Source organism: Rhipicephalus sanguineus, chromosome 10 (genome assembly GCF_013339695.2).
Source record: "Rhipicephalus sanguineus isolate Rsan-2018 chromosome 10, BIME_Rsan_1.4, whole genome shotgun sequence".
NCBI classification, from domain to species: domain Eukaryota; kingdom Metazoa; phylum Arthropoda; class Arachnida; order Ixodida; family Ixodidae; genus Rhipicephalus; species Rhipicephalus sanguineus.
Genome location: NC_051185.1, coordinates 71429143 through 71454230, shown reverse-complemented (window position 1 = coordinate 71454230; position 25088 = coordinate 71429143). Strand labels below are relative to the sequence as shown.

The following is a 25088-nucleotide window of genomic DNA, read 5'->3' as shown; positions in this document are numbered from 1 at the left end:
TAAGGTTTTCGCCTCAATAGAATTTGTGTGTTTAGAAAAAAATGGCTTGCGATATACTATAGTACTATGTATTACGATGGCAGCGGGGTTGGTTGGTTGGTTGGTTGGTTGCAAAAACTTTATTGAGGTCCTGCAAGGCGCGCGTTAGCGCGCAGCGGGCGACTCCCACATCGGGACCATCAGGCCAAGCCTGCCGGCAGCTGCCGTCCGGAAATATATACGTGTTTATAATTTTGTTCAACGATTTACAGTTTCATGTACTCTGCTATATTATATGGGTGGCCAAATATAAAGCAGTGAATGTACAGTGTCCCTCGGAAGCACCCGTTGTCACACATTTTGTCTTACCGACCTACCTTTGTGTCGCGGGTTTTTAACTGAAAACCTGAACTTCACGAAAAATTATATTGGATATCTTGATATAGCACTCAGTCAGATTCAGTACTTTTAGATGGAAACAGCGAACTTATACATTCCAGTAATCGTGTAGCATTTACATCAACAGAGCAAAATAATTTAATCTTTGAGCACACACCAGCAGGCCCGGCTCTAACACAGATAGATGAGGCAGCGGCAAACGCACCGCAGTTTTGTGGGAGTAGCCTGCAAGCCTGCACTGAATTCTCAGGTTGTCATCGACAACCTTCTCAATGGGGTATTACGGCAGCTATTGCGCTGTAACGTGAAGTATTGCTGCGTAAAGGATATGCACCGAAACTACATACAGATGCATTTACAATGATATATGCACGCAGCAGAGCCCAGGACTAGCAGCTCTTGTCAGGTTCTGACATCGTTCCCCTCATCTTCTCAATCATGATTGTAGTGTCTTATCAATAGAGATAACCGTTACTGTTACGCAGCAATATCTGGGAAAATAAAATTTCTCAAAGTATTGCTATTGGGGGTCGTTTTCAGTAGTGCGATTGGAATGAACCATTTATTATATGTGTGCGCAGCACGTGCAGCGACTTGATTTCTTCTTGGTACATGTGCGTTTGTGCACTTGGAAACAGATTAATGTTCTCGTAATATGCATGCACAGCTGTGGCGCGGGAGATCGAGCGGAGTCGCCGCCTGGCGGCTACTGGCTGGAGCGTGCCTAGTGTGGATTGCTCCCTGCGTCGTCTGCTAGCCACGTCGAGTTTGCATGTGCGCGTACGTACTGCACACTCTCAAAGGGCGGTTTGTTGTGTTATGTTAGCGCGATTTTAACTGCTCGTACGTATACCTAACACGGTGTACAGAAGCAAATGAGTTTGCTCGGCACATGCGCATTGCAATAAGATCAGTGAGTGCGAATTTCGAGAGGGCTGTGTATTGGTGTCGTACCCTTCGTTCGCCGGAATCATTTCAGTGTTGATGCCGCTTTCTGGTTCAAGCACATCGTAAAGTGCGCTTGGCATAGTCCCAAACATGAGGAGCATTAAGTGTGTGAATGCAGCGTTTTAGCGACTCGGTGGTATACAAAAACGAGGCTCATGCACTTTCGCGTTGTTGTTAGGTGTATAACTGCGGCACTGTAGTTCATGATGAGCTTTAGTTGCGCTTAAGACGTCCTTTTATTTTGCGGTCGTGGTCCTGCTACAGCGAAATATTTCTATCGAGTGAAGTCTGAGACTTCGGTACTCCGACTGTCCCTAAAAAAAGAAAAGAAAAAACAGACAATGGAATGACACGGCAGTGAGAAAACGGAGTTGCCGCTCGCAATTTTAACTTGGGGAGAAATTTATGCAGAACCACCCGTGTGCTTAGCCCAATGGCGTGCCTTACATTTATGTCGTATAATTTCACGCAAAACCTCATCCTTTTTTTTTTCACATTATCTGGAGCTTTTGTGTGGAGTTGTTATAAATTGATGGAAGGCAGCGGACATCATTACTTTGAAAAAAAAAAGACACTTATTCCATGAAATAGCCGGACCTTTGTTGCATCACTGTCGTGCACGTAATCAATCGATGAAAGCTCTGTGCTCAACTCTTACCTGCGTATGCGTATTCGCGTGAACAGTGCTATTGAACTCATTGCACAGGAATATGGGCTGGTGTACAAATGAACAAGAAGTAAACACTTGAGTAGTTCAGTCGTGCTACAGCAGTGCGTAGTGCAGAGAACACAAGCTAAACACGTACAGATAAAACAACAAAAGACGTCATATAGTGCGTAAGCGCAGACTGTCATCCAGGGCGAGCATCCCTTTCATCGGCAGATTGCGCTTCTCTCACTAGTAATAGCAACGTTGGATGATCTTCGTGCATCGATTCAACAATGAGGAGTGTATATATTACCAGTAAGCAGCAATCAATGCATTTTATTCGCCTACGATCGGCTGAAACTGCTCACAACGAAGCGCCGCTGTGTGCATTTGATACTCTCCTCCGACCGCCTCTCCACACTAACGCGGCGACGCTGCTGCCACCTATAGGTCGATCTCGCGGCCAATAGTGTCAAACTCGCTCTCGCTGATCATCAATGACAACCCTGCAAGCCGAACGCATTAAAGTATTTCACAGGGATACATGTGGCTGACGGAGTGCGGAGCCACGTTACCAAAGCGCTGGCGAGAGCTGCCCGCTGTTTGAACACGAAAGTTTGTGAATTGCCAACGCGTGTTAGTGCTCTGTGTCTTCACACTAACTGTCCATTTCTCCTTCTTCTTACTCTTGTTCTTTATTCTCTGTCGTATTCCCTCTTTTATCCACTCCACGTGTAGGGTAGCCAACCGAGCATGCGATTCTTTAACCTCCCTGTATTTCCCCTTCCTTTCTCGCTCACTCTTTGACGCAATCTGTCAACCAGAATTTTAATCGTTCTTAAGGGAGCACTCACCTGTATATGGGGGCTGCTGGTCAGGTGGAGCTAACGACTATGGTGGCGTCCTTATCGCAAGTTTGCCGCCAGGGTTCGCTATGAGTCAGATGTGAAGAAATCAGGCCCGCAGCCCCTGGCGTTGTCTGCGTCTACAGGCGATGACTGCCGTCAAGGGTGCGTAAGCTTGCTCTAAACGCGGTTGCAAGTGTAAAAGAGCATGGTCTACAGACTATTGTGTGTTAGTATAGTTTACTCTCGCATCCACGTTTAGAGCAAGCGTACATAATCTTGACCCCAGCTATCCTCGGTAGTCGCGGCCAGCGCTATAGGGCTGCTGGCTTGTTTCCGTCGTAAGGCTCATAACTGATGGCTAGCCAACGCTCGCGGCCAGCCCAGCCAGCATGCTATAAGGAGAGGCCGAGCATTATTGTGGGCGTCCGTTCCACGTGATCAGCAGCCCCCCACCAAAAATGGCCGCTCCCTGTAAGCGATGAAAATGCTGGTCTATAGTATAGTATAGTATAGTATAGTATAGTATAGTATAGTATAGTATAGTATAGTATAGTATAGTATAGTATAGTATAGTATAGTATAGTATAGTATAGTATAGTATAGTATAGTATAGTATAGTATAGTATAGTATAGTATAGTATAGTATAGTATAGACTGTAGACCAACGTCACTCTCGCACTCCAATTTAGAGCAGGCGCACTTTATCTCGACTCTAAGCAACAGCTGTCGGCGCAGCACACGCTGGGCCAAAAAATTGACAGAATTTTTACTTGCCCCCTTTAGCCAGGCCAACGAGAGTTCGAGAAAGACTGCCTCCCGGAAAAAAGGATGTCCTCATCCGCAAATTTATCAATTCGACACGTCGTTGGTTGCGAACGAAAAATCATCTTGTCCGTGACCGAAAAATTGAGAAAGATGCAAAGGAAATAAATAGGTTCGGTTCGAGTGAGAAACAAACCCTGGCCGTCTGCGTGGCAAACAGGTGTTCTACCACAAAGCTACACTATTGCTTGAAAAACTGCTTCCGAAGAAAACATTACATGAATGTCATGTAGTGGAAGGAGTCTCCTTAACGCATGTAACATTGCGTGGCAGAAGCGTAGAATCGCGCCAGGCGTCAATACATGTGAATTACGCAACGAGTGTGTGTTTCAAAGGCCTACCGATTACAATGCGCTCAGACATACTTGATCATCATCAGCTGCAAAAGCATCAACAAAGTGAGCAGCTGAGTAGGTTCGCGTGTTGCCTTACGGACGCCTATGGGCCCTTCGCTGATTCGCAAAAGGAATAATCATGGCGTAGTCGGCACTTAACGACTGTACCTGCAGTAAGCATTCTAGGATAGTTTGAAACGATGTTACGCGCACAGTCGTTCGTTTCCTTACGGCACGGTTGAGGCATCACCGAGAACCGAAGCTAGGCTAGCACTTGAGAAGGCGATATGCACGGGGCCCGATTGCGCTATCGCGTTCTACTCTTGAAGGCCAAGCTCAAGCGTCCTCCAAGTTTTTTTCTCGTTCCCTCTGCTGTGATGTTGGCTCCGTTGTCATCGACGGCAGGATGTTAAACCATGACGCAAAGAGCCTTGCGGAACGCAAGGAAGTTTATTAAGAAAACAACGCTCTCTTAACCCGTCAAATTCATGTTTTATTACGTTCTTGTTGTTCACATAACGTACAGCAGAAAAGGGAACGTTACGTGCTTATTTATTTATTTATTTTTGTTGCTCTCCACGTTTCACCTAAGACAAAGGAGTGCAGCCACCGTCATATTTAACAGGCACGATGAATCTAGAGTCGCTTAGCGTCAACAAGTACAGACTGTAGGAAGCGAACATGAAATGCTTCGTTGAGACAATGCCTTGACCTAGCACGTTCAAAGAATCCAAAACAATGAATGTCCAGTGCCGCCTACATGAGAAGCAAGTGGGATTTTAAGAGCTGTTCGTGTTAAGTATGACGGTAGCTGCTCATAAAAGTGTAGTAACGGACAATGAGACACATGTGTATAGAGGTGAGGCATATGGTGGGCAAAGCTAACTACGCATTTTGCTAGAACTTACGCGCAGTCCGCACGAGTTTACAAAACGTACTGTATACGTCTTGATATGCCATTCAACATGCTGTACAAAAGCAGCTCGTTGAGTGCGATATGAATTCGATGGATAAAAGATAGCATATGTTAAAAGGAGTTGTCGAAGGAATGCGTGACCATACTTTGAATAAAATACATTCAGGAGTAATAACGTTACTGAGGCCACTGACTTATTTTGCTTAAACACAAGTGCTATACTGGGCTGCCACTTTGTTCATGACCGCTTCAACTTTGCAGCGCTAAAATCTCTTTGGCTTGTGCTTTGCGAGTACGCGGTCTGCATGTGCCTTCCGATACGCAATCGTCCGTCCAAAATCACAACGACTTACTTGATAAACTGTGTCATAGTCAAAACTCTAAATAGACCATTAAAATATTACGTGCTTCAAGCGAAAGTTTAGAAAACTAGCGGCATCTGAGCCATAAGTATCACTACAGCACCTCGTAACTCCTAGTCCTGGTCGATAAAACATCAAGGACACTGCTGTCGTGAGTTCATATTACGATGCCAGAGAGTATCCGGCACAGTCTGCAAGGATGGCCCTTGGTTGTTCACAAAAGTGAACAAGTGAACGTGAGTGCAGGCTAATACTGCTGCATGATATGTACAATTTGTGTTCTTGTTTCGTAACTTCCTATTTAAAAGAAGATCATCACGCATGCATAGCATGCCGCTCTTGCTTAGCCATGTTGAAATAGAAGCGCTTTCGATGCTTTTGTTATCCTATATGACCGACACGATTCTTTTTTCCTTCCTGGTGTTTCATGCAGAGGAGTCCTGCATCAAACCATCAATTGCCTGAGCGTGTCATCAAAGAGATGGTATAATGACGATGTAAGGAAGTTAGATGCTACCAGTCGTAGGCGGGGAATACACCGTTGACTGATGGTATTGTAAACACAAGAAGCTACCGATACACTTGAAATACGGTAAAACTCAATGTTCATTAATGCGTCATCTTTCACGCAAGCCGCCATGAGCAGCAGCACTGGAAAGAACACTGTTTATCGCACACTGTAAAGAGTTCACCACGACAAAGGACGCAACAACTGTATCAGTACAGGAAAAAAGATAATACTGAAAGATGAAAGCGGTACACACTGCAATAGGAGACCGAGACTATATGTGTGTGAGCAAGAGCACATTGTCTTCGCCAACGTAAGCGGTATACTCCCATGCTGGGGAAACACAGCGCAGAAAGACGAGGGCTAAGGAACACAGTACACTGGACGAGCGCTGTGTACCTTCGTCCTCGTCTTTCTGAGCTGTGTTTCCCCAGCTAAGCTTGTGCCAACTCGCCCAAATCAAAATGGTGCTCCCATATCTCACGTTCACTTCCCACATACCATTGCCGGCATGTAGGGTAGCTAAGTGGACAAAGTCTAATTAACCTCCCTGAATTTACATCATTTCACTCTCTCTCTCTCTATCTCTCTCTCTCTCTCTTTGTCTCTCACTCCTTGTTTAACGTAAAACGGGTAATGTCAACAACAAACGTTTCAATCGAAGATTCACTAGAGAGTCCCCTTCCTCCAGCGAGTTACGTACCCTCAGTGGCAACCAAATGCTGGAAAATTTCAATAATATGCCAACGCATCTACTTTGAGTCGAAATACTAACTCAGTAATTTGCTATTCTATTTCTTCAAACATCGAAATTCCAGAATTTTAGAATATAGGGGTTTCTGCGTATAACGATTGCAGAAGCCCGATTAGAATTAAAAAAAAAATATGAAAGAAATGCTTGCGAAGTCATATCCTTCGCATAATGCACCAGCCCGGCACATCGCGTTGTGGCAACCAGGGCAGTTATAAATTGAGAATTAATATGAACTTTACTCGTGCGTTTTCTCAAACACTGAACGTCCATCAATATGCATGATGATAACATGTCAGTTTTGCTGTGCAAGTTACCTACTGCCCCGTCGTCCTTGCACTGATGCCACATACTTAACGCGCCCCTAAGGTTTCAAAGCAAGGCGTAAGAAATTACTACAATGATAAAACACTTTTTCTGAAGCAAAAGAAATACTCTAAATCGCTCACTTGGCCCAGTAAATTCCTTAAACAGGAGCCGAATAACATTTACGTAAGTGCATTCCATAAGATAGCTACGGGGCATAATTTATTTCCGCACTCTGAAGGCAACTCAGGGGAGCAACCTTGAAGCCTGCTTACAGATGAACTTTTCAGCCTTATCTGAGGCAATCTTTTTTTTTAAATTTTTTTTTGCGAACGTGCGATGTTGTGTACTGACGTGTGAGCTTGTATGCGTGTCTGCAAACCATCGTGGTCGAGACGTTGTTCTGTAGACCACTCTGTCAGCGCGCGGACGTCGGGCTACGGTAACAAGATGGATTACGAAAAACTGCCACACCATGTGACCACTGGCTACTGCCTCTTTCTCATACATATAGCAAACAATCACACCATACATTGCGGTTACACAATAACGCAAAAGAAAACAAAAGCTGCATCTTTGGTGGACAGCCTACTGATAACGCTGACAAGATGCCGGTAATGTGTGTAATGACAGGATGCCGGCAAGTATGTGCCCTGAGCCGTGTAAAGAAAGAAAGGAATTCACGAAGAGAATGATCAACTTGCTTGATTACTCGTAACGATGAATAATAGTGCTAGTTTAGTTTGTTTAGTTTAGGAGTGTTAGTTTAGTTATGAATGGGGCTAGTGATTCCCCTCCACAAAAACCGGTCATGATGAATAATGTTTCTCGATATGTGAGCGCACGTACATATTCATATGGTGTGATTCCCTTGCGTGATGAGAATTGAGACGGGAAAGTGATGGGGCCCATGATACATTGTGTTTCTGTTACTAATTGCGATTGTCCAGCCCAGTCTGAAACAACGGAGTACCAGCGAGGAGTGCCATAAGGTCTTGCCGATTGTGATTAACTCCACTTTCGAGAGTTTTTGTCACTCTTTTGCGGTGTACCTTTACTATACGCTCCTACCCAATCGGAGCTCAGTATACTAGGTCAATAACCTGGCGAAGCGGCAAACTGGGATAGCTGCTGGAACGTCCGAGAACTCTTGCTAATTATACAGCAAAGAGTTGCTAACTCGCTAACTGAACACTTGCTCTTAACTCTGTGTGGATCATTTGTTGTTCTTCCTGCTCTCTTCTTTCTGTTCCCTTCTGTTCTGTTCCAGAATAGACAACATAGCGTCTGGTATGTTCAACATATACTTGCCCTCTCCTTGCTTTTTCTGTTTTTGTCTTGTGACTGTAGTGTGAAATGAGACGTATTCGGTGACTATAGCCACCCCTGGGCATGCGCAGTTGATGTTTTAAGCTGCTTTTCATCATTCAGTTATAGCGTTCCGACGAAAGTTTGTCTCTTTCACGACCGCGCACGCTCTCGAAGTTGCAATTTTCCGTTGGGGTTTATAGCTGTTTGCTCTACCTATATTTTCGATAGTTTTCGTACTTCATGCTAGACTGCTTTAGATGTGCTTGTGCGCGTGGAGAGTGAGTGCTTGCCAAGAGCAGTGAAAGAACTACAGATAACAGAAGCAACAACGAGAGAACCATCTGCTCCCGCGAAAGAAAATATCGGCACAATTTTCTTCTTCAGCGTGGACACCGTGATGACATGATCGAATTTCTTGAGAATTTCGCAGATACCTTTAGCTGGACACGTGTATACGCAGCTCACAAGAGATGTGTATGATATGCTAGTACTTGACGTAATAGACGATGGACATGCGCGCCACGAGAAGCGGTACCTTTGGTCTCTAGCACGCTAGCAATACGTTTACAGCCTTCTGCACACTTCCAGGTTATTGGTGACCAAGTGAGTGTCCTTTGACTAGAAGCAACAAAAGGAACTCTGCGTAAAGCCAAGCCGCCGCTGGCATGCTTACTTCACCGTACTATGATACACGCCACGTGTGAGAACGTGCCTTTTAACTTTTTTCAGGAAGCATGAATATGTTTCGCACTTTTCTCTGAGGCGTTTTTGTTTTTAAATCTGCTAGCGGGAAGTATAAGATATTCTTGAACACGGGGTGTCGCTGGATCCAACATTTCCACAAATGGTATTGTCTTCTTCAAGGCCGCAACTAACTGCCTCGAAGAAGACAAGACAAGACAAGACAAGACGTCGAAACCTTGGCTCCAGCCATAGTGTGTCATACAATATTTACTAAAGGGAACTCTGGCGCTGCGATCGTTGAGCCACCATGGGAATGATGGGTAGTACACGGATTTGCTTAATCTTCATGCTTGCGGCTTCCAATGCACTTGTGTCTTTGTTTATGGCTGTGTTTTGGCGTTCGTTTCAGATAACAGAATGGATCGTTATGAACTTCGTAACCAGATTTGAATTCGTGAGCCTAAAAAGGTCAAGGTGGTGAAGTAGAACTGCTCAACATTTGCTGATCTTTGTCTTGCGACAAAGCGGCTGCAGGCCGCACGGAGCCACACGTAGCCGAAAGAACGAAGCTTAGGCAGATCCATGTTCTACCCATCGTTCCCATGCTATCTGAAGCGCCATGCGTTGCAGCTCCTATAGACACGAGCGCCATACTTCCCTCTAGCGAATTATTATAAAACCCCATGGCTCCAGCGACACCTCATGTTTAAGAATATTCATCAAGCCTTCATCTTCTCGTGAACTTTTGCCTTAGCGGCAAGTAGGTAATTTAGCTTGTTAGTGCATACGCATCGTCGCTACTCGAATACAATAACCACCAGTGGAACACTCGAGATGCGCGGACGGCAGAAGCAGCGACGGTAGCGACACGTTGCGACTGTTTGTGCAGTCGAGACTTGTGATAAATATTTTTGTGTCACATCATTGTTCTCGCTGAAGGGTGGATAGAAAGAACAGCCGTTGGCTAATGAGCAAGTCGCATCCGAAAAGACTACGACAGAGTCTTAACGTCAGCGTCACATCATGGCGCCAGCAGAACCAATGGTCATGTTTTCATATTGGCATATAGGTATATGGTATATCCGTATTTCGTAAATCGTAATTCGTGTAGAGGCCAATTCGAACTCTCTGATGCTGATTGCTGGCCGTTGGTACTGGCATAGGGAGCGAAATAGAACAGAATTTATTTGGATGCTAAAGCATACAGTTAGGGCCTCGATGACTACATTGTGATGGCCTAGAGTTCAACCTTAACCAGGGGAGGTGCCAGAAGGGGCGGCAGTAAAGGCAGTCTCCCGCCCCCCAGAAATATTAGCTTGCCCTTCCCCGCCCTCTCCACCTCATCCATATGACTGGAGCCATATAGCTGACCCCATAACTAGTTCCTTCAGGGGTGCCTTTCCAGGCTTTTGTGAAATCTCTCTCGTCAAAGCTGACCCCCCCCCCCCCAACCCTGCTCATTACAAATAACCTTTCGTACTTGCACAAAACTAAAGCCAAAGTGGGTGAACAAAATAGTGTAACAAATGCTGGTACCTTGTATGAGACCTAGACTCTCTTGCCGTTCACTTCTGTGCAACTGGCCCTTACAGATGGGTGCAGATTCTTTTATCGCTTGTGGCTAGGCGTGGCATTTACGAAGTCCTATTCCTTTTGGATTGGAATGGCCGACAACGCTCTTTGCGATGCCTGTCGTTGCGAGGAGACGCTACACCACGTCCTGTGCGACTTACTGTCCGGCGTATAATGTCCAGAGACAGTCACTGGCGTCCGTTCTAGCGCGCCTTGACAGTAGACAAATGTCTGTTGAAACAGTTCTTGCATGCCGTCAACAGAAGACATCACAGCTGAAGGCGACGAAGGCACTGCTGAGGTTTTTAAGAGAGACGAACTTGGACAAGCGGCTGTGACAAAAATGTCGCTTACCACGCAAGAGTGACCGACTGATTCTGTGTGTGCAGTGTCATGTGCTATCTTTCTATCTTTCTCTCTTTCCTCTCCTTCTTTAAATCGCCCCACCCTGTCCCCCTGTGTAGGGTAGCAAACCGGTTGTCCTATACTGGTTAAACTCCCTGCCTATCCTTCTCTATTATTTCTTCTCTTCTTCTCTTGAAGAGCTCATTTCCTAGTACGACTAACGAAGATGCGGAACACGAAAAAGGAGCGATGGGGAGGAGTACTTCCTGAAATAACTTTGGTATGCTAAACGAGATATCCAATACTCATTATCAACCGACGAGTGCACTACGCTCGGCCCGTTATTACAGAGCGAGAAGCCTTGTGATCGATGTAGTCTGTTCGAAAAAGTTCGACAATTACCTGTAAACCCACGCTAAACTACACCTTTACGACGTCTCTTGAGCATTCTATTGTGAAATGACGGTGTGAATGCAACATTAGGCGCTAAGGCTGGCGATGTCGCAAACGATATTACAACAGCTAACATTCGATGAAAACGATAAGATGTAAGAGAAATTACATGACGTTATTATAAGGATGATATAGCTCGGAGTAGGTACAATAAAGACTCCTCGTGATGACTCGATGATTAATGAAAACGCATGCCTTCGTATTCAAGATGAGTGATTCTTTCAATAGCATTCGTGCACTACGCCTCGAGAGCTCACCATCAATGGAGCTAAGCATGGGAAAAGAGGATATACAGAAATTGCTGTTTTTTTCCCGTAGTGCATCACTAAGTGCACGCGAATTGCACTAAATGCTCATACGCGAACGATGTCACAGTACTCACAACAAAAACAAAGCTTGTGGAACAAGAACTACCAGGAACAGGACATTATACAATAAATCGTTAAGGTAACCGTCACTTGAGCCTCAGGCTACGGCATAACAGTACGCAGCATGTATTTGAGCCGCGAGAAAGTATGACTGTATCCAGGGAGGGATAGCTACACTACAATTATACTACACTTTTAAGCTTGTATGCACCTGAGTACGATATACAAAGTAAATAAACACTCTTGTGTCAACGTTATGCGACTTATGTACAAAGAAGCAGACAAATGAACGTTTATCTAAGAAAAAAATAATGTGTTCAAGAAGCTGCTTGCCACCTATGCCATACATCTGATTTCCAGGCTCCACCTTTTACCACGAACCTGATGGGTGATCCTAAGAATTCCTTCCATAGCGTATTCTTAACTTTGCACTACAAGAGCAAAAGGAGTGTTGGTGACTCCGTTTTCTCGCAGGGGTACGTATCTGCCGAACGTTTTACTCCGCTGTTCCCGACCTGAGCACACTCTATAGGCAAACGGGAGTGTTTGGGGCGTATTTCTGCCATGCAACAATATTCGTCATCTAGCTCTCGTTTTCTTTCTCGAAAACTGCGGCTCGCTACGTTCTTATCAAGAGTGTTGTGTCACGCTGATAGCCGCACGCCGTTCGTGACCGGCCCTCTAAGATAAAAAGGAGTCATTTGACTCTTTTTTGTGAGTCTTGACTTGCCTACCTACATGACTCCCTTTAAAGAGACACGTGAGCTCTCTCTGGATACCATTATACTCACTTCGGAAAGTCGTGGGGCCCAAAAGAGAGTTAACGTGTCCCTTTAAAGAGAGTCAAAGACGTGGCAAGTAAGGACTCACCAAAAAAAGAGTAAAAAATACTCCCTTTTTTTTAGAGTGAGGAAGTCCCGGGAGGGCGGCGATAACGCTATTGATGCACGTGAAATAGGTGACAATTATAGTTGTTTGACAGAAAAACGCTCCAAATACGCCTTATTTTGTCTTATAGTGTACGCTCACTCTGTAAGGGCGCAAACCGTACAAACGTTCTGAATTTGGGTGTATGAAACGTCTCTCAAATGACTCCCTCACAGAATGTGGACGTCACTCAATTGTCTTCGGGGGACAGAGACCGACGTGAGAGTCACGTGAATACCCAATCTCGCAGTTTTCGTGTTAATTTGACCCCTCTGTACACGATTGCAAGCAAGATCGCGTTACAAGATACTCTGGCGAAGCCGCAGCAGTCGCTGACGCTTCGATCCGTCAATCATCATGATATAACATCTTTCCGTGACTGGCATGAACTCGGCGCCGGAATCATCAACGGTGTCACATACTATCACCATATTGTGCACCTACGTCAAAACGCTAGACGTCGTTGCGGATAGTTAAGAAAATGTCCATGTAGAGCAACGTTCAAACGTGTGACTCGTTTTCTACACTACGTCGCGCTAAGTTCACTAGAACACTGCCGCTGCCTTGAACTGCTGTGGTCCGGCACGCGTGACTTCGATGAGGATCGACCGGCGTCCCTCTGTGACGTCGTAGGTGACGTACTAACTTTCGCTCGTCACAGCCAGACGAGCACTTCCTGTTCCGGCGCCGGCGGCCGCTGTCAGTAGCCAGTGGTATAGGATCGGTGGGTCAGCGAGCTGAAGGAGTTCTCGCGTAGCTCTCTCTTCTTGGCATTGATGAGGTACACGGACAGTAGTATCGCCGTCACCTGCGAGAGGCACCAACGAAGCACGATTACCTGCCTGCTGATGGTAAAGAGTTTCATGAGAACTTCCAATGAGATCGCTTGTTTTGATGCCAGGAGAAGACGTACGAAAAAAAAAACACACTCGCGTAATATGTACTTTTTCTAAACGCGCTCATGTGCGAAACCACCGTCATCTTGACCATAAAGAGGCAACTTTGTTCTATTGTGTAAACTTCTAACTTTTGGTGAAAGCTTTGTAACGTCGACTCGGTGGTTATTTCGTTCAGGTAGCCAGCATTACGTTGTGTGTTCGATTCCGGGTTACTGTAGCCGTAAGTCGCTGGTCATCATAATCAGCCTGACTACGCCCACTGCAGTGCAAAGGCCTCTCTATTGTTTCTTCAATTAATCCGGTGCGGTGCTTTATGCGGTCATGTTATCCCCGCAAGCTTCTTATTCTGATCTGCCCACCTAACTTCCTGCCTTATATGAATACGCCAAGGCTGGAGCTGTGCAACATTGTAGACACGGCGCCTCAAGGGGCAATGGGAATTATCTTTTCCGCATTAACAAAAAAAAAAAAAACGACGCTAACTGTTAAAGGAGGCCTCATAGGCCAGAAAAGTCTGAAATAGAAGGTACGAGTGGCGGCGCCGCCTAGCCTTGAGATCATGGCTCATGGTGAGGTCAATATATGAACTTTTATACGCGCAACAGCAACCTGCATGGCAGCCATAATGTATCGCTTAAATGGCCCCTAAATAGCCTCTGAATATACAAAAGAAAAAAATTACAGCATATCCACGGGTGAATGATTAAGAGCTTGGGCGAAGCTCCTGAAGCAATCATGTGTACACCGTGAAATGTTCAGTGGTTTCGCCCAGAAGTAATCAAAGCGATACGCCGCTTTGATTATTTTTCCTTTTTCCGTTTTTCTTCTTTCTTTTATTTTTCTATCTTTTTTTATTTTTATTTATTTTTTATTTATTTTTTATTTCTTTATTTTTATTTTTTATATTTTTTATTATTTATTTATTTTTTTCTTTCTATCTCTATGGTACAGCGCCATCTATTATACTGTTCGGGAGATACTGCCGCGGTTACGCCTGACATGGGACAAGGTTAGACTAAGAGGAGCTACGCCCCTAAAAAAAAAACACAAGCGCATTGCTCTCCTGGCGTTTCCAGTCTCTTTCGGCGCACTTCGTAACGCCGGCAGTGTGATTCGCGGTACGTCATAAGGCTACAAGCTTTCGACAGGTCTACATGCATAGGATATCAATTGTGAAGTCTATCACGCTTTGCCATGCAGAGATGAAAAATTTGGGAGCACGGGGTGTCGCTGGAGCCGCAGTTTCGACAAGTCCGCTTGTCGAAACGTCGGCTCCAGCGACAATTCCATACGTTATGAATCAAGACCAACTAGCCCGACTTTCCGTTTTGTTTTCTGAAATCATGTATCTTGTATTTCGCAAACATTTTTTTTTTAAGAATAATGATCATGCTGTTATTGATGCTTCCCCCCCCCCCTTATGTAATACCCTGAAAAGGGCCTTTAGGGATCAATAAATTATGATGATGATGACCCCATGTTCACGAATTTTTGATCTCTTCAAGCTTTCATCTTTCCCTGAACTTACGTTTTTTGGCTTTGCCAAGCAGTCACACGCCCGTTCTACCTCGTCTCGCTTGACTATCGTGCTCGATCAACTGATTTCGGTTCGTTAACTCGTTTTCAACTGCACAAGCGAAGATAACAGCATGTAGCCGAAAAGCGCGAAATCACGATAGGCTCAACTCGTAGTGCTGACACTGTCCACGTGTTTTCTGAAGAAATTAGTGAAGAAGAGGAGATGGCGCCTGTTGTAGAGAAAGCACTCTCTCGTCTCTGAACTCGTAGTAGTTTGTATGACCTTTAAAAACGGAACAGCTTCGTGAATCATGGATCAAACACACAAAAAAAAAACGCGTGTTGAGATTGTAAGAAGTGAAATGGTTAAACAAGAAAACGTTAGGAGACTCGTTCATTACGCGGGTCCTGGCGAGCCTCAAGCACGACGTAGAAGATAAGGAATAATTATAACTATACATAAATGAGAATAGTTAATGATATGTGGAGTTTAATGGCGCAAGGGCCATGCTTGGCCAAAGAGCGCCAATAGTTAGGCCCGCCAAAAGCGTTTACAATATCTATAACGTCGCAATAATGCATCAGCGTTAGCATTTCGGTTTGAAATTAGAAAAAAAAATGTGAGCTTGACTTTCATTCTGTCTGCTAAAGTTATTCGACTACCGCAAAATCGAATAAATCAGGGTTTAAAAAGCACTCTATCCATTAAAATCGATTGCGTGTTATTTTTTTAGTGTCCATTTAATAGCTGTTTGTAGGGGAAGACAAGGTCAATTTCTTAGTCGTGAGTCAGCTGTTTTGGAGAGCCTTTTCCGGGTGGCAAGGAGATCTATATATACTATAGGTGCCAGAAGACACATGACCTCGATCTATAGCTTTGATCTAACCTAGGAATCCTGTTTAGCATAAACCAGTATTTTGACTTCAGATCGCTACAGCATGAGGTATACCAGGCAGCTAAAATATAGCACACTTGCCTGTAGCAGTAGGACGACGCCTAGCGAGGATATCCAAATGATCTTGTGCTTGTAGAAGAAGTCCACCAGCCTCTCTTTGCAGCCGGCCTACAGAAGACGCGATGAGTAAAGAAAAACACAATTAGGTTAACTTCGCAAGGCGCTTAAGTGGGTGCATAGCTACTTTCTATTCAACTCTGGGAACACTATTAGGCCCTTCTCATTCGCATCCATATACGAGTAGTTATATGAGACAAGCAGCAGGCATTGATTGTGTTCCTGTGTATGCAGCTTGTCATATGTTTGTCTCACGTATATTATGCCGCTTCGAATAAGAAAGTACTGCCTAGCAGTCTTAATAGTAAAGGAGTCTCTATTACAGGCACACTTACTTTTCTCATGGTCCCGATGTAGAAAAAAAGAGACCTGGCAGTTCGTGATTATCCTGTGATATTAAACTCTAAATGCCACAAACTTTATAACAGTGTGCTCGCTTTCACATTTTGTGCGTGACCAGTGCTTTTTCCTTGATAGTGATGCAGTACCTGCAAGGTTAATGCCAAAAGCTGTCCCGGACCTTAACTTTTTTAAAACATCGATGACGAAATTTTCTCATGAAATCGCCTTTGCAATGGAGCATTAACGAACAAAGGTTCGACCTGTTTAAGCTTATCAGACATAACCATATTTATTTATTATGCATTTTAGATTTCACTTTTAATGTTTATGTTATCAAAGCCCATAGACCTTTTCGCAGAAAAGAAAAACGCCGCCATGGTGGGCTGCGCGCGGGAGTACAGAGGCTGACGTCACAGCCTCGGCAGTGCATTTTTGGGGGATCTCGCCTATTTAGCGCAGCCCAGAGAGGACTAGACTATGGCGGCGCCCAGGGAGCCGTCTGTGAAAAGATCCGTACGTAATAGCAGTAGGGTCAATTCAGCGTACCAGTAATGACTATTGTACCATTCCTTTTGGTTTTGTTTTTATGTTTCCTAGCATAGGCGTACGCACAGGGGGGGGGGGGGGAGCAGGGGGGGGGGGCGCAAAGTCTGCCCCGTACATTGATCCTTCTAGTCACCTGAGAGGGGGGGGCGCGAAATCTGCCCCATACATTGACTTAGTAGGGTGGGGGGCACAGCGATGAACCTTCGCCCCCCCCCCCCCCTTCCGATGGGGAACCCTGCGCACGCCTATGTTTCCTAGCATTCACCCGTGTCCCCTGACGTCGATTCTCTGAGCCGAGCTTGTTCGCATGCTTGTCCCTAAAATCGCTTAAGAACTGGAATATCAGATGTAGTGATCTGACGGGCATTGACACAGGAGATGGAAACACCACAAACAAAGGCTCACTTTTTTTTTCGTTAAAAACATCACAAGCAAGGGCTCGTTTTTCTTTTTTTCTACAAATACGGACCTAGGACATCGATTCAGAGATATCCGTAAATCCGACCGAGTCGTGCGAGGGGTGCGATCATCCGTCCAAACAAACAGCATCAGCATCGGAGAATATGTGGAGCGTACCGCCGCTTGCTCCAAACATACACGACTGCAAGAGTCTAACGACGCTGCCGTTCGTACGGATTCGCTCGAGTGCTCCCCGACGCGGCCGAGAAGGGATCATAGTGGTTTCGCTTGCTTCTACGCAAGATGCCCTTCGCTCGGCTGCGGGCCTGTTGCTAGCTTAAGAGTCCGTTCCTCTTCTTAGTTTTCGGGTATATATATGTGTGTTCTTTGCTTCATTCATCCGCCGGGCTACAAGTAGTTTTGATGGCATGCATCGATTGCGTGTCGTTTCGTCGAAGACGGAGTGAACAAGTGACCCACTGAGGTCTCGTGAACGTCTTGCCGATGACCAGAAGAACACTTTCGTCTCAATTCGCAGCATAGCCCCGCCGCGGTGTTCTAGTGGTTATGGCGCTCGACTGCTGACCCGAAGGTCGCGGGATCGAATCCCAGCCGCGGCAGCTGCATTTTCGATGGAGGCGAAAATATTTGAGGCCCGTGTACTTAGATTTAGGTGCACGTTAATGAACCTCAGGCGGTCGAAGTTTCCGGAGGCCTCCAATACGGCATCCCTCATTATCATGTCATGATTTTGGGACGTTAAACCCAGATATTATTATTATTATTATTATTATTATTATTATTATTATTATTATTATTATTATTATTATTATTATTAGTTCGCAGCATATCCTACAATGACTTGCGTTTGTACAGAAATTGAGCAACTGATTGCCAGGACGAAACTCTCACTCGTTATTTTCGCCTGCTTCTTGTCGATTCGAGATGCAAGGTAGAGCACTGCACGGGCCCGGGCCGGCCCGAAAGCCCGGGCCGGGCCGGGTAAGGGGTTGTTGGATCGGGCCCGGGCCGGGCTCGGGCCCGTGATCTTCGGGCTCGGGTCGGGCTCGGGCCTGAGCCAGGCCCGTATTAGGCCCGGGTCTCATACGTATATGTATAATTGCGTGTGTACGTTGTGTGGCTTTGTTTTTGTTGTTTTATGGGGTTTAACTTCTCGAAGCGACCCAGGCTATATGAGACGCCGTCGTTGAGGGCTCCGGGTAATTTAACCACCTGGAGTGCATTGGCGTGCACAGAAATTACATAGTACAAGACGTCTACAATTTTGCTCCAACGGTATGCTACACGGGATTTCAAGACACGCCTAATAGAAGTTTCCGCCATTATAGTGAGTGAAAGACGTTCTTGGGTACCGTGTAAGGAAAGCAATGGTAAACTGCCTAGATTAGTGTGTATAAGATGTGCGCGTTCGTATCTAGGGAAATATTTCGAGTATGCAGCTACGCTCACATGCCCGTAGACTGGCCAACGCGACTTGTGAGTCATTAATATCTCAGGAGCTGTTTTTCGTGCCTATTAAGTGCAAGATGCAGAACGACTCTTATCACAGGGCGAACGCCGTTGTTGATTTTCTCATTACTAGTGGTGAGGCACCAGACCATAGAGGCACTCGTTTCCCCGAGTGTGGCTCACAACTGAAGTGATGAGGCTAGAGAAACGATCCGGGATTCTGGGAATACCCAACACACAGACTGATTAGTTTTATTTAAACCACCCTTTATTCAACACACTGTTACTGTACACACGTCTGACACGAGGATGGTGGCTCGATCGTTAACGGGTGTGCCTCGCTTTGACAGATCTATGGCACTGCGGTGGCGGTGACTCGGGGAAGAAGGGTGGGACAAAGAACCTTGTTGTTTTGAACACGAAAACGTAGTGTAGGTTGGGTGCAGTTGCCTGTCGAGGAGTCAACACGACAGTTTTAATTTATGTAACGCTGCCCAGCCTGGTATATTCCTCCCAGAAGCAGCTAGAGCACATTTTTTTCCCCATTACATTGTGCAATAGATGAAGTTTGTAGGAGACTTGCTACTTTTACTCAACAGCCCTAGCTCGTATGCAGTTGATGTAGACTGAACCTAAAAATGTATGTCGTGCTTTTTTTCTCCACTTTATGCAGGTATTATATTTTGTAGTTGTTCTTTTAAATGCAAAAATGAGATTGCGTGGTTAGCACGGCGTGCGTACATGAAAGAGCCAGCTATGACTCCAACTATATTTTATATTGCCCTGCAATAATTTCGCAAGAGTGTTAGGCGCGTAATTCACCGAAAGTGTACACAGTACCAGTGAAAGTCGTGACACTGAAAGAAGTTCCTAAAACAATCTCTAGAAAATATCTTGTGTGCGGCAGGTATCTTCACAATAACCGAAGGTTGGACAGTGCCTCCTTTATGCTCAAGGCATAACTAGCCGAAACGGACCGGGCCGGGCCGGGCCGGGCCGCGCCCGAACCTTTCGGGCCCGGGCCGGGTACGGGCCACATTTAAGAACACCGGGCCGGGCTCGGGCGGGCCGGAGCATGGTGTTTTCGGGCCGGGCCGGGCCCGGGCCGGAAAAATCGGCCCGTGCAGTGCTCTAATGCAAGGGTCGACAAGAAGCAGGCGAAAATAACAGGGGGGGGGGGGGGCGAGGGGAGGAAGGGGGAATTCGCGGTGAAGTTTCGGGACAACACATACCGGCGGCTTTTCTAATCGGCAGACGATATGCGAAGTGTCATAAGCAGACTTTTACAAGTATCAGACATGCTCTAACCAAGGTGGCCGTGGATGTTATGATGGCGAAGGCTGGCAGAGATTTACACACTAACGTCCACACAGGTTTACACACTGACGTGACGTTAACGTGAAGCTGACTGACGTTAACGTGACACAGGTTTACACAATAACGTCCAATTCTAGCATGACGTCAGCTATCTCGGTGGGGTGAGACGACGTGCGTGGAACAGCGCAAATAAAATTGTTTGAGGCAAGGTATTGTCCTCCGGACCTTGTGTTTTGCACTCGCAATAGCGGGAAATACGACCATGCATTATTATTATTTGGAGTCGTTTTTTGCATCGCCCATGGTGCAGGTGACCAGAAGCGCATAGGCGTCGCATTGTAAGGGGTGGGGCGTTGCCCATTGTTCTGACTGCGCATTTACACCCATGTTACACAGGCAAAGCAAGCGCGGTTACGACCAACCACGGTTGACCGCGTTGAACCGCGGTTAGCGCCAACCACGGTTCGCCGATGTTACACAGCGCGAAAGCATCCTAGATAGATAGATAGATAGATAGATAGATAGATAGATAGATAGATAGATAGATAGATAGATAGATAGATAGATAGATAGATAGATAGATAGATAGATAGATAGATAGATAGATAGATAGATAGATAGATAGATAGATAGATAGATAGATAGATAGATAGATAGATAGATAGATAGATAGATAGATAGATAGATAGATAGATAGATAGATAGATAGATAGATAGATAGATAGATAGATAGATAGATAGATAGATAGATAGATAGATAGATAGATAGATAGATAGATAGATAGATAGATAGATAGATAGATAGATAGATAGATAGATAGATAGATAGATAGATAGATAGATAGATAGATAGATAGATAGATAGATAGATAGATAATGTGGCCAAGTACCCTTTGCAACGGGTGGACTCAATGAAGTGTCCTAGCCATCTGGCGTAGAACAAACTAACTGACGCACTAATCAACAGAGCGGCGTTCTGTTTACAAATATGCCACTTATTTCTTGCATAATGTTCTACAAACGTATAATTGCCGCGTACACCTTTGCATTGCGTGACGTGCTCCGCAGATCACGCAAATGATTTTCCCACAACCTTATCAGGCTTTCCGTGGTCCGTGTCGTCCAGTTCGTTCGTTTTTCACGCGCGCTCGCCGGCATGCACTCATCGGTGATGGGCGCCGACATTTTCTCGGTTATCTGCCTAACCGAGGTTGCCAAGCTCGGTTTCTTAAAACCGCGGTTAGCGGCATAACCGCGGTTTCGTGTGCCGTGTAACATCAGCGAACCGCGGTTAACGTAACCGCGGTTAGCGTAACCGCGGTTTAGGCTGCCTGTGTAACAAGGGTATTAGAGTGACACACGAAATAAATAAGTTAAATAAGTCACTGTTGCGGTGAAAAAAACTTTTGAAGTTTATACACTCGAGGTTCATTGCAACGGCAAACAACATGTCTAGAACAAAATGCGGCCAGTAATTGGAATGCTAAGCTATGTGGACAGCCGGGGAGGGGAGTGGAGGAATCGCATCCCTGCCCTTTTGCAACTGACGCCCCTGCCAGTGACATACATTAGGCAATAGGGTTCAAAGATATACGGCACGAATTTCCAACTATCAGTGTGACGCGACGCATAAACAATTGCTAAGTACCAAGGAGCACCATGTCTACCTGCAGTACCTACAGTAATTATTGTGTATCAAGATGACATTTACATTTATGCGGATGAAAATAGCCTAGAAAGTATGTATTGCAAGCAAACACTTACCCTTTTGATCCGGCGGATCTCCTTGATAGAGACATCCTCGGTCTCGCCCACTAACCGATAGCAGGTCTCGTCTATGTGGCTGTTTGTGGTGGCGAACTCTTTTGGGCCGCTGAAGCCGCAGCAGTCCAGCTAGAAGCAAAACAAAGAAAGTTTTAGAATTGGTACCCAGGCCTCGGATTCGCTGGGTTTGCGCAAGCGCGCCGAATGTGATTAAGTGTAGGGTTTGTCCTCCGAAAGTCCAAACGCTAGCAAATCACACTCAGTTCTTCACAACAACAACCCTAAGGAGCCTTGAGCCGTGGCTTGGTTACGAGCGCCATTTTCGTAAAATAGGGACCGCAACACTAGTCCAAACAGCGGCTAGCGTATGGCGCGTGCGCAGTGGCGACAACCCAAGCCGACTGCATACGCAAAGCTCTGGGTCATCATCATCGTGATCATTAGCCTGACTGCGCCCACTGCAGAGCAAAGGCCTCCCCTACGTTCCGCCAATCGACCCGGTCCTGTGCTTGCTGCGGTCACATTATACCCGCGCTCTGGGTATCCTGTCCTAAGAGCACAAAATATAGTAAATACGAAGCATTTCTTAGCGAACCTCAGGCATTTTGGCCGTTTCTATCTATCTATCTATCTATCTATCTATCTATCTATCTATCTATCTATCTATCTATCTATCTATCTATCTATCTATCTATCTATCTATCTATCTATCTATCTATCTATCTATCTATCTATCTATCTATCTATCTATCTATCTATCTATCTATCTATCTATCTATCTATCCGCCTACGTCTGGGCGGTCTCCTGGTAGTCTCCATAACTTGTAATATACCAAAATTGGCATAGCAGGGGATCAGTGCGTGACGAACACGATTCACTGGTCATGACATGAATAACGCAAAATACCTATCACGTACGTCATGAAACCCTTTCTCTCAGTCACGTGTGGCACATACCCGTAAACCAGAGTTAATGTTATGCAGGTATGTACCACATGTGATACAGAGTCTCAACCAATACAGTAACCGCGAACACACACATTGACACCCAAGGAAAGTGATAATAATAATTGTTGGGGTTTTATGTCCGAAAACCACGATATGATATGAGAGACGCCGTAGCGAAGGGATCCAGAAATTTTGACCATCGGGTATTCTTTAACGTGTACCGAGATCGCACAGAACACGGGCATCTATCATTTTGCCTTCATTGAAATGCGACTACCGCGGCCGGGATCGAACCCGTGACTTTCGGGACAGCAGCCGAGCACCTTAACCGCTACACCGCCGCGGCGGACGCAAGAAAAGTGAGGAAACTGAAGACAGAACACCCCTGGAAGACGCTCAACTACCGTCCACTCGCCGCGGACCACGTGGTCCACAACGTGGACCAGGGTCAATGCTTCCTACAACAAACCTGCTGAGAGAACCAGGCCTCTCATCATTGCCGGTGACTTCAACATTGATTTATCAAGGCCCAACAACGTCTATCCCTTATACTGCATGAAAGACGGCTTCGATGTTGACAGGGCATCAAAAGGTCTCGCTGCCACGTCCAGGACAGGAGGCATCACAGATCATTTCATCGTAAGAGGCATCCAGGATTTCCACCACCTGTACTATACCTTGCACTTCACTGCACTTAGACTCCTCGTAGCCGCGATCACGAACGGATCCGATTAACAAGTCCGGTGCAGCTGCTGGTGCTCACTGATCACGGTGATGATGACCTTGTTCAAGAACTGTCGAGAACCCCTTCTACACATACACACGGGTTCTTGAAACGTGCGTGCGTTCGCCGTCATAACGGACAAGTATACGCATAACAACTGTAATTGTGACTGTAACGTACGTGCAGTGCGCCTGCGCGTGCCACTCGGCTGTGTATATATCTATGGAAACTTTCTTGAATGAAGCTTAGTTCCCAGTAACGCCTGTCCTGTGCATCTGTGTTCCTTCTTTGTCCTGTTCGGATTTGCGCTGTGCAGTATTGAAGAATATAAGCACTACAATCAGCTTACCGCATCTGGTGTTCGTAACACTCATGTTGTTGTTGCTATCATTACACAACAGTAAACAACTGGTTATATAATAGATATGCGACTCTTCAACATATGAGTGTGCGTATACCACTTCCATATTTCTCTAGCGTCATTCCGTAACGTTTCACTCAATGCGAAAAATTACGCCACACTCACCATCCCTCGCATGCTTCGCATAACATCGATTCCCACGGTACGTGGGAGCCCACTATTCTGCCTCAGAGCCATGCCGGTGCTTATCCACGGTACGTGGGATCTGCCAAATTTTTGTACATTTATTATAACTAAAAAAGTTTTAATATTGCTGCATGCGGGGAATACAGACGATTATTTTCAGTGTTTTCTTTTCACATTTTCTAACGCCTTCATCCTCCTCTAGGTGACGCCGTAGTCGCGGCTTGGGAACGTAAACGTTATCCCGCTAGACTAAAACGCACTGTCTGCAACGAACGTTTGCGGCACGGCAACGCTATTCCCTTAACCCCCGGTATCACGCTAACGCTGAACTAATCTAGTTGCGCGGTTCTGGACTGACTCTAGAACCTTAATGAGGTTACTGCAAATGAGTTCTGCGGAATCCCGCAAGGTGGCGGAAGGGTTAAGGCATTAATCAATCTGCAGTAAGATTGATTTAATCGTAGTAGACAAGGCATTACGTCAGCTTAAGGAAAAAGGGAATGGGAAAATGTTTTTTTTTTCTTTATTTTTTTGTCGAGCCTGATGGCACACGTGTCACACGTGTCACCGCCCCGTTATAAAGGGGACGCTCATAGCATCCATCCATCCATCCATCCATCCATCCATCCATCGATCCAAGGGTTGTGTCCATGTGCTTCGAGTTGTCGATGAATTCGCCCTTGCGCTGCCAATTGCTAGCTTCCTGGTTAGCTCAATTGGCAGAGCGACCACCCCGGAAAGGCGTCGGTCCCCGGTTCGAACCCCGGACCAGGACGAATTTTTTCCGCGACTAAGAAGCTTTATTTCTGAGAAATTCGTATGGATTTCCTTGTGGCTTCGTGCTACAAACGGGTGGTTGGTTTGGCAGGGATTAAAGACGGTAGATGCATACTCAAGTTTAGGTCTGACAGTGGTTTTATAAGCAAGTAGTTTAAAGAAAGTTGATGCCATGAATTGAACTCGATCTTAGAAGTGGAAAGGATCGGGAAACAACGTCACCTTACCGGAAGCCACAGCGGCGCGAGATCCCTCTATAACCTAAACCTTCCGCGCACGATGCCAGCGCCGCATGCTCCATGATGGCCCGATTCAAACGTCGAAGGTGGTACGCTCGCTCG

General features: G+C 45.7%; 1 protein-coding gene across 1 annotated transcript in view; it reads right to left on the bottom strand.

The window, feature by feature from the left end:
• Positions 1-4460: 4460 nt before the first annotated feature.
• Positions 4461-25088, bottom strand: part of LOC119372115 (CD82 antigen) — a 135968-nt gene continuing 115340 nt past the window's right edge. Inside the window, exons 7-9 of the mRNA XM_037642575.2 lie at positions 21752-21880; positions 15878-15964; positions 4461-13291 (exon numbers count right to left, since the gene is read on the bottom strand). Coding sequence (XP_037498503.1) covers positions 13184-13291; positions 15878-15964; positions 21752-21880 — 324 coding nt within the window. The 3' untranslated portion in view covers positions 4461-13183. The remainder of the gene's footprint in view (positions 13292-15877; positions 15965-21751; positions 21881-25088) is intronic.